The sequence below is a fragment of the Chrysochloris asiatica genome, unplaced genomic scaffold (genome assembly GCF_000296735.1).
Source record: "Chrysochloris asiatica unplaced genomic scaffold, ChrAsi1.0 scaffold00075, whole genome shotgun sequence".
Taxonomy (NCBI): Eukaryota; Metazoa; Chordata; class Mammalia; order Afrosoricida; family Chrysochloridae; genus Chrysochloris; species Chrysochloris asiatica.
In genome coordinates this window covers 11652667-11662734 of record NW_006408593.1, presented here as the reverse complement: position 1 = coordinate 11662734, position 10068 = coordinate 11652667, and the positions used below count along the sequence as shown (strand labels likewise).

The window sequence follows — 10068 nt, the reverse complement described above, 5'->3', positions numbered from 1 at the left end:
GATCTCTGTATCCCAGAACCCTGTTGTTCCCAGGTTGTGCATATATCATTATTTACCTCTGTCTCACTTAGCCCATTGAGATCTGTGTAATTGTTCTCCCATCCAGTGATAGATTTTTGAAAGGATAAAGATGTCAGTGCTTCCCTAAACCTTGATTTTTAAAAAATTTCACACATAATCTCTAAGCATGCAAACCGCATGCTTGATGTTCTTCCAGTTTGGTAAAAAGCAAGGTGTACAGGACAGGCGAGTTTCTCAGTGGTGGCGCTGTGAGATACCAGAGCCTCTTTCAGAGCACTTGACCTGGCCTATGCCAGAGTAACCCGTGTAAATCTGTGCAGCTCTCCCTCTTTTCCTTTTTTTTCACTCCTCACAAGGACTGATGTTAAGTTTGCAAGTATTTTGATCTGGTGTCCATAGTTCCCCCTTCTCCCCGGCAGGATCCCCCAGACTTTGTTTCAGGCCTAGGGGAAGAACAGTTGTGATTCACCAAACTCCCACTTTCCAGATTCTGGTTCAGATTGGCTGTCACCTTGCTCCAGCCATATGCTCTAGCCTTCATCCCTTCGTATTTTTTCCCTCTGTTGTGCACAGAACTGGGAGCCTGTGCTGGTCAGTATCTCTTGCCGCTGATTTACTTCAGTTAGGCAGTAAGCAGGACAGCACACTGGCTGTAGAGAAGAAAAACACCTTTCCCTCGGTGCCAGATAACACTCAGTATTTAGTTTCCTGTGCTGTTTTTGTTGAAAGTGGATTTTTTGGCAGGTGTCACATTTGTGTTGCACTAGTTCCTCCCAGTTTTTTCTCCTCACCCTGATTTGAGCTGTTTGGGGTAAGGGTTCTTGAAGTCCATTTCTCTGGCTGCTGCTGTTGCACTTTAGCTAGTTTGTTAGTCTTTAGGTGTTTAGTGTCTAAGGGAGAGCAGCAGTGAAGACAACTCTAAATCATTATTTCTTTATGAAATGTTTAAATGTTCTGGCAGTCACCAAGCAGTAATATCTGCATATAACTCTCAGAATTATGTGCAGCCTCACTACTGTTGTTGTTAAGTGCCAGCGAGTCGGTTCTCACCCATAGCGACCCTGTATAGGGTTTCTGAAGAGCAGTTCTGATGAGCTTGAACAGCCAACCTTGCAGTTCAAACCAACTTTGCAGTCCAGCGCATGAACCCAAATAGCAGTACTCAATACTCTACCTTATATACTTGAGAAATAGAAGTTTGAAAACTTGAAAGTTGATTTTTATAACCATTTGACATTTTTGTTAATTTTGTGTTTTTATTATTCTACAAAGACTTTGGACTCTGCCTTCTTTTTTAAAAAATACTTGATTAGCCACATATCCAGTCTCCACCATTTGTTAAACATCCTTGCAGAGAAATTTAAACTTCATTGAAAAAACCTCTAATAATTCTAACTGCTGCTTTTTCTTAATTCCTTTATATTGGACTATATAAATTTTTACTCAGAGGCACAGCTAGCAGAGTATAAAGTGTAGCAGAATCACTTTTTTTCTCTCTCTCTCAAAATTTTGTTGTCTGAAGAGAATGATAAACTGCATTTTAGATTCTCTCAACGATTTATTTTGTAGTGACTAAAAGATTTAAAACTCCATTTTAAATCAATATTTTAAATAAATAACTTGATATTTAAATATGTTAAATGAGTAGCATATAGTTTTGGAACCTTTGGCTAATAGGTGCACTGGAAAAAAGAGTTGGTTAAAATTATAACCAGGAATTTAAAAATCAACTTGGCCCTTTCTTCAGAGCTCTTCATTCACGTTTTGCTCCCTTTATAATCTACATTGGAAAATAGCAGTCTCTCCTTACCAGCTCTAACAGACCTCAGCGGATACACTCAGCCTTGTAAGTGAAGGGCAGGAACGGTACTTATACTTTGCCCCAGCCACTAGGGAATGTCTGCTTACTGTCCATTCCTGGAGCCCTTTGCTACTCCTTAGCTCTATCACTTTTCAGAGCTTGTGAAGAAAATGGCATATTTACTCAGCGCATAGTTGTAGGCACAGAGGATATAGTTGTGAAGAAAATAAGTCTGTGCGCTCTTGTTACGGTAATGCATCTTGGGATGTATGATTACGGTAATGAAGGGATCCAGACTGATTAGATTGAACAAATGTTTCTAGAACATTTCAAGAGACCTTAATTTTTAATTTTTGTCCCATGCAGCTAAATCCCTACTCTGCCTAAACAAATATATATATTTTCATAGAACCTATCTCAGCATAGGAGCCCAGTTCTTGAATTATACATTTGAATAAGGCACTGTAAGGAAAGCACTAGACTGCAAGGTTGGTTTGAACTGCCAAGGTTGGTGGTTCATGTTCACCAGACCGTGCCTCGGAAACCCTATACAGTGTTGCTCTGAGTTGGAACTGACTCAGTGGCACTGAACAACAACATTGTTGTTGCAAGGTTCAGGATTTCCTTGTTTAAAAATCTGTTTTTATGTTTAAAACTAGAATAGATAACTTAATGTTTGAGTAACACAATTATTACCACTGGTTGTCTATGTTTTCAGATGGGGAAGAAAAACAAAGCCAACAGTAATAATATGCCAAGCGCAGTTCTGAGCACTTTACTAACATTAGCTTATATGAAACCATAAAGGGGGTAGATACTGTTCATCACCTCATTTTACACAACAGAAAATTGAAGTACAGGTAGGTTAAGTAACTTGCCCAACATTGCGTAACTGATAAGTAGCAGTACTGAAATTTGAATTGAGGCATTATGGCTCCCGATTATACCATATTGTCCTTCCAGCCTAGCACACTAAACTAATAATTACTGAGAAACCCAGGCTCTGCTATGTGATCTCCATCATCTGTGTGCCTCAGTTTCCCTTTATATAAAAGGTTTTTAACGCTGTGAGTTTCATGTTAAACAGTCATGGCTATTAAATGCTTTCTCGCATTTATATACTCCTCGCATATAAAATAACATGTATCATTCATATGTAACTGATTTTAGATGAAGCTAGTTAAGAAATGTCAGGGGCATATATAATTGCTCCATATTTCCTTGCTACTGATAGAACAGTATCCTAACAGATTGTCTTTCTGTTTTGTCTTCATTTGGTAGAAAAGAGTAGTTGAACAGCTACGAAAGAACTTGATAGTCAAGCAAGAACAACCAGACAAGTTCCAAATACAGCCATTGCCACAATCTGAAAACAAACTACAAACAGCACAGCAGCAGCCACTACAGCAACTGCAACAACAGCAACAACAGTACCATCACCACCACGCACAGCCGACAGCTGCACCCTCTCCCAGCTTGACTGCTTCACAGGTAGAGTGGGCCTCGCTGGTATTGCAAGCTTTATGAGGAGTGGTTCCCTATTGGTCAGGGAGCCCTGGGCCTTGTTTTAGACTCCATTAACCTGGTACTAAACAAGCATCATTTTTGTTACCTTGTTACACTGTAACTGGGATAAGAATCACTTGCATTTCACTGACAGAAGGAAATAGTATTATTAAGGAACAAAAGTTTAATGATTTTTCTACCTTGTTCAAAGGAGAAGATGAGGTAAAGAAAAATTGCTTCTCTGCATTAGAAAAGAATTAAAGCCTTATTTTAAATGTTTGTAAGTATTTGTATACATTGATTGTATATTCAAATCTGTGGGATTTGATCTCTTCTAGAATTGTTCTTTGGGAATTTTTAGCAATTAGAGGTGGAGCAGTTGGGACCAAGAGGAAAGAAGCAAGCAGAGGATAATATATTTCCATTATTAATAGAAACAAAATATTTATTCCTAAATCCACTGTCTTGGGAATAGAAATCTACTCTAATATACTGACGGAAATCTCAAATGGAAGCTACAGGTCAAAATTAGAATTAAGGGTGGCTGCTTAATCTTCTAACTAGTTGTAGCTGTGTAAGTATTTATGCTGCAAAGGGCATTTGAACTAACGTAATGTAAGGATCCACCACTCATCTGTTACCTTGTCATACTGTGGTGGCTTGTATGTCGCTGTGATACTGGAAGCTATGCTGCTGGTGTATTAAATGCCAACAGGGTTACCCATGGTGGACAGGTTTCCCCAGAACTTCCAGACTAAGATAGACTAGGATGAAGGAGAGGCAGACAACTCTGAATGTTTAGCTACTGAAAACAACATATGAATAACAGTGGAACATTGTCAGATACAGTGCAGGAAAATGAACCCATCAGGTTGGAAGGCACTCAAAATACAACTGAGAAATAGCTTCCTTCTCAACATATTGTTGTTAGGTACCATCAAGTCAGTTCTGACTCATGGCGAACCTATGCACAACCAAATAAAACACTGAGTAGAACTGTACCATCTTTACAGTCGTCATGTTTGAGCCCATTGTTGTTGCCACTGTGTCAGTCCATCTCATTAGGAGTCTTGCTCTATTTTGCTGACCCTCCACTTTACCAAGTATAATGTCCTTCTCCAGGGACTGATCCCTCCTGACAGTGTTTCCAAAGAACGAGCTTTGCCATCTTGGCCTGTAAGGAGGATTCTGGCTGTACTTCTTCCAACACAGATTTGTTTGTCCTTCTGGCAGCCCATGGCATTGTCAATATTCTTTACCAGTACCATAGTTCAAATACATTGCTTCTTCCATGGTCTTCCCTATGCATTGTCTAATTTTCCTATTCATAGGAGATGATTGAAAACTACCATGGCTTGTGTCAGGCACACATTAGTCTTCAGAATGACATCTTTGCTCTTTAATTCTTTAAATCTTTGCTCTTTAATTCTTTAAAGAGGCGTTGTGCAGCAGATTTGCCTAATGCAATATGTCATTTGATTTCTTGACTTCTGCTTCCGGGAGTGTTGATGGTGGAACCTAGCAAAATGAAGTCTTTGACAATTCAGTCTTTTCTCAGTTTATCATGATGTTATTTATTGCTCCAGTGGTGAACAGTTTTGTTTTCTTTACATTGAGTTGCAATTCATACTGTAAGTTGTAGTCTTTGGCCTTCAAGTCCTCTTAGCTCCCAGCAACCCAAGTCCTATCGTCTGCATATTGCAGGTTGTTAATAAGTCTACTTCTCCAATTCTGATGCCACATTCTTCTTCATATAATCCAGCTTCTCAGATTATTTGTTCAATTTGCAGATTTAATAAGTATGGTGAAAGAATACAACCCTGGCACACACTTTTTCTGATTTTAATTCTGTATTCCCTTGTTCTGCTCGAAAGAATGCCTGTTGGTGTTTGGACAGGTTTCTCATGAGCACAATGAAGTGTTCTGAAATACTCATCCTTTGCAATGTTGTCCATAGTTTGTTATGAATTGCATAGTCAAATGCCTTTGCATAATCAATAAAGCACAAGTAAACATTTTTCAGCATTCTTTTCAGCCAATGATATATCTCGTTCCACATTCTCTTCTGAATCCACCTTGAATTTCTGGCAGTTCCCTGTCAGAAGAAGGAGAGACAGACCATTTCTTAATAGTTAGCCAGTGAAAACCATATGAATAGCTGTAGAATTTTATCTGATATAGTACCAGAGATGAGCCCCTAAGGTTAGAAAGCACTTAAGATATGACTGGGGAAAAGCTGCCTCCTCAAAGAAGAATTGACCTTAATGACATGATATTGGAGCAGAGCCTTTGGGACTTTCGTTTGCTGATGGGACACAACTCCAAAGAGAAGACGTATTAACATCCATTAATAATTTGAATAGAGAGTGTAGAAAAATTGGAAATTGTCAAAAGTGAAATGGAGCTCAGAAGGAACAGCATTAGTGTGGAGAAACCACCACTTGTCTGTCAGTTTGTTGTACTGTGGTGGCTTGCGTGTTGCTGTGATGCTGGAGGTCATGCACTAGTATTGTAAATACCAGAAGGGTCACTGACCGCTTCCAGACTAAGACTAGGAAAAAGGAGAAGTGGACTACTAATGAATGTTTAGCCATTGAAAATCTTATGACTAGTAGTGGAACACTGAATATTGTCAGATACAGTGCCAGAAGATGAGTCCCTCAGGTTGGAAGGCTCAAATACAACTGGAGAAGAGCTGCTGCCTCCTCCAAGTAGAGTAAAGATTCTGGAAACATCATGTGATGATGGGGCACAACTCAAAGTGAAGAGAAACATATATTAATAATCTAAGTAAGAGTCTATGAAAATTGGAAGTTGTCAGATATGAAACGGAATGCATAAAGATCGATATCCTAGATACTGTTGTTAGGTGCCATCCGGTCGGTTCCAAATCATAACGACCTTGTATAGGGTTTTCGAGGAGCAGTGATGGGTTTGAACTGTCAACCCTGTGGTTCTCAGTTCAGTACTTACCTTCCAGCACCGCACCAGGAGTCCCAGATATTAGTGAACTGAAATGGACTGGTAGTGGCCATTTTGAATCTGACAGTCATGTGGTTTACTATGCTGGGAATGACAAATTGAAGAGGAATGGACTCACATTCATCATCAAAAAGAACATTTCAAGATCTATCTTGAAGTATAATGCTGTCTGTGATAGGATAATATCCATAGCCTCCAATCAAGACCAGTTAATACCACTATTATTCAAATTTACCTCCCACTAAAAACAGTAATGATGAAATTGAGGAATTCTACCAACTTCTTCAATCTGAAATTTGTTAAGCTTGCAATTAAGGTGCATTGATAATTACTAGTGACAATTAATGCCAAAGTTGAAAACAAATAGGAAGGATCATTATTTTGAAAATAGAGCCGTGTGATAGAAATTATTCTGGAGATCACATTGATAGAATTTTGCAAGACCAAGGACTTATTCATTGCAGATACCTTTTTTCAGCAACATAAAATGTGATTATACACATGGACCACACCAGATGGAATCCACAGGAATCAAATTGATTACATCTGTGGGAAGAATCAATGAAGTAGCTCCATGTCATCAGCCAAAACTAGGTCAGGGGCATACTATGGGACAGACTATCTGCAAGTTCAGACTGAAGTTGAAGAAAATTAAGACAAGTCCACGAGAGTCAAGTTATGATCTTGAGTATATCCCACCTGAGTTTACAAACCATCTCAAGAACAGATTTGATGCTTTAGACACTAATGACTAAAGACCAGAAGAATTGTGGGGATGGCATCAAGAACATCATCTAGTGACATGGAGTGATGAAGTGGCTGGGGACTTTGGATCCAGAGAGGGAGAGGCACTGTGTGCTGAAGACTGGGGGTGGGAGGGGTGGGTTTGTAGGGTATACCCTTTGGTCGGTTGATGATGCATGGAAGGAATTGGAACCATGGCAATGAAATGATATACGATAGAATGAATGTAAAACTAAAGTTCTCTCATGTAAACTAGTATATAATTCACATTAAAACATTTTTTAAAAAAGAACATCATCTAGGTCAAAAGGAATACATGAGCAAGCATATAAGCTTGCTGGCAACCATGTTGTTCTACATGTGAATGGAAGTGGGGGGAAAGGCTGTGTAATGAAGATACAGGCTAAGTTTGACCACGTTCTATAGATTAATGTCTGCCTTGAGATGAGAGAGAAAAGAGGAAGGTCTGGTTAGTCCAAAGTTTGCAGAGACTTGGGAACTCCTGAGCCCATGGACAATGACCTAGCCACAGAGGACTAAAGTGTAAAGGACTGAGAGTAAAGTGTCCAGCTGATATGAAGTGGGAGAGACACACAAGAATGCCCACCAAACTTGCAGATAGTACCCATTTGACCTAGCTTCGATGGCTTTATGACCAGAACTCGACTAGAGGAAAATAAAGAAATTTACTTAAGGGAGCAAGTGTAATGTGCTACAATTTGATGAACTTGACCTATACTTCAGGATGTAGTAGCTCAAAATACCAACCGAGATTGAAGGAATCATCACCTCAAGGATCATGCTTGTTCTCTTGGTATATAGAGTTGATAGGGAAGAGCAAATCAGGCACTGGCTACCTAAAATGTGTGTGTGTGTTGGGGGGCAGGGGAGCTGTAAAGGCATGAATTGACTGGCTTACAAGTTTTCAAGAGGGAGTTTAGTTTCAGAGTGTGCAGGGGAAGGTAGAATTACCACTAAGTAATTTTCATCTTGTCTAGATGGGTCTGGTGAAAGGAGATAGGGATAGGACTCTTTTGATTCAATTATTAGTAATTGTTATCATTACTAATTGCAATTGTCACAACTGTAAAGGTAGAAGTTTTGTCATGTAAAGCGGGAAGTTGTTGTTGTTGTTGTTGTTAAGTGCCGTCGAGTCGGTTTCGACCCATAGCGACCCTGAATAGGGTTTCCGAGGCTGTAAATCTTTACGGGAGCAGATCGCCTCATCTTTCTCCCGCGGAGCAGCTGGTAGTTTCGAACTGCTGACCTTCCGGTTCGCAGCCCGATTCGTAACCACTACGCTATCTTAAATTCAAGGAACAGAGGACCCTGGGACCATCAAGAGAGAAGACAATGAGTGCAACAGGGCACCCTAACCAGAGAAGTAGGGACACCAGTGATGGAGGCAGAGGTGATGGCATGGAGAGAAAAAGCTCCTGAGGTCTCTAGATTCTTGGGAAGAAAAAGACTGTGAGCTGGTGGCCAGGAGGCTGGCTTCCAGAATGTGCCCTTTGGCTGTTTAAGTGATTTATTCCTGAATGGTTTTCTGCACATCAAAAGAAAACAGAGGAAATATAAGCAAATACTGTTAAATGATGATGCATGGAGGGGATTGTAATCCCTGCAATGAAACAGAATACAATAGGATGAGTGCAAAACTGACATTCTTCCATATAAACTGTCACTCAATTCACAGGAAAGCAAAAAGTCATGAAAATGGCAGAAATGACCAAAGTGAACATCAGAATAGACTCTGAAAAATTGCTTTTGAGCACAATGATACTATAGCCACTGGAAGAAATGATGATGTAAAAGAGCCAAACAGAAAATTCCCAAGGGTAACTCACAAAAACAAAGACAAGTATTACAATGAAATGTGCAAAGACCTGGAGTTAGAAAACAAAAAGGGAAGAACACACTCAGTATTGTTCATGCTGAAAGAACGGAAAAGAAAATCCTTGGGTTACAATATTGAAGGATTCTATGGGCAAAATATTGAATAATACAGGAAGCATCAAAAGAAAATGGAAGGAACACACAGTCACTGTACCTAAAAGAACTGGCCAATATTCATCCATTTCAAGAGAGTACCATATCAATGTTATTGAGGCATTGATAGAAAACAAAGCTCCAGGAATTGATGGAATACAAATTGAAATGTTTCAACAAACTGATATGGCACTGGAGACACTTACTCATCTATTGCAAGAAATTTGGAAGACAGCTATCTGGCCAACTGATTGGAAGAGATCCATATTTGTGTCCATTACAAAGAAAGATGACTCAATGGAATGCAAAAATGTTTGAGCAACATTAACATTACATGCAAGTAAGATTTTGCTGAAGATAATTTTTAAATAATTGCAGCAGTACATTGACAGGGAGCTGCCAGAAATTCAGGCTGCATAGACATAGAACAAAGGAGCCCTGGTAGCGTAGTGGTTACGAATCGGTCTGCGGACCTTATAGTCAGCAGTTCGACACTACCAGCTGTTCCGCTGGAGAAAGATGAGGCTTTCTGCTCCCGTAAAGATTTACAGCCTCGGAAACCCTGTACAGGGTCGCTATGAGTCGGACCCAACTCCACAGTACAAACAACAACAACAACAGCAGCAAAACATAGAACAAGGATATCATAGCTGACATCATGTGGATCTTGACTAAAAGCAGAGAATACCAGAAAGATGTTTACTTGCGTTTTATTGACTATGCAAAGGCATTTTACTGTGTAGATTGTAGCAAACTATGGATAACGTTGTGAAGGATGGGTATTCTAGAACACTTTGTTGTGCTCATAAGGAACCTATCCATACATTCAAACACAACAAGAGAATACTGAATGCTTTAAAATCAGGAAAGGTATGTGCCGAGGTTGTATCCTTTTATCATATAGATTCAGTTTGTATGCTGAATGAATAATCTGAGAATCTGGACTATATGAAGAAGAACATAGCATCAGGATTGAAGAAAGAGACTCATTAACAGTCTGTGATAGGCAGATGACACAGCCTGCT

The 10068-nt window shown here is 39.6% G+C and overlaps 1 protein-coding gene across 1 annotated transcript in view; it reads left to right on the top strand.

Moving 5' to 3' along the window:
* The window catches only part of PHF21A (PHD finger protein 21A), a 283341-nt gene that overhangs the window by 204989 nt on the left and 68284 nt on the right, over positions 1–10068 (top strand). The window contains exon 6 of the mRNA XM_006865046.1: positions 3104–3313. Coding sequence (XP_006865108.1) covers positions 3104–3313 — 210 coding nt within the window. The remainder of the gene's footprint in view (positions 1–3103; positions 3314–10068) is intronic.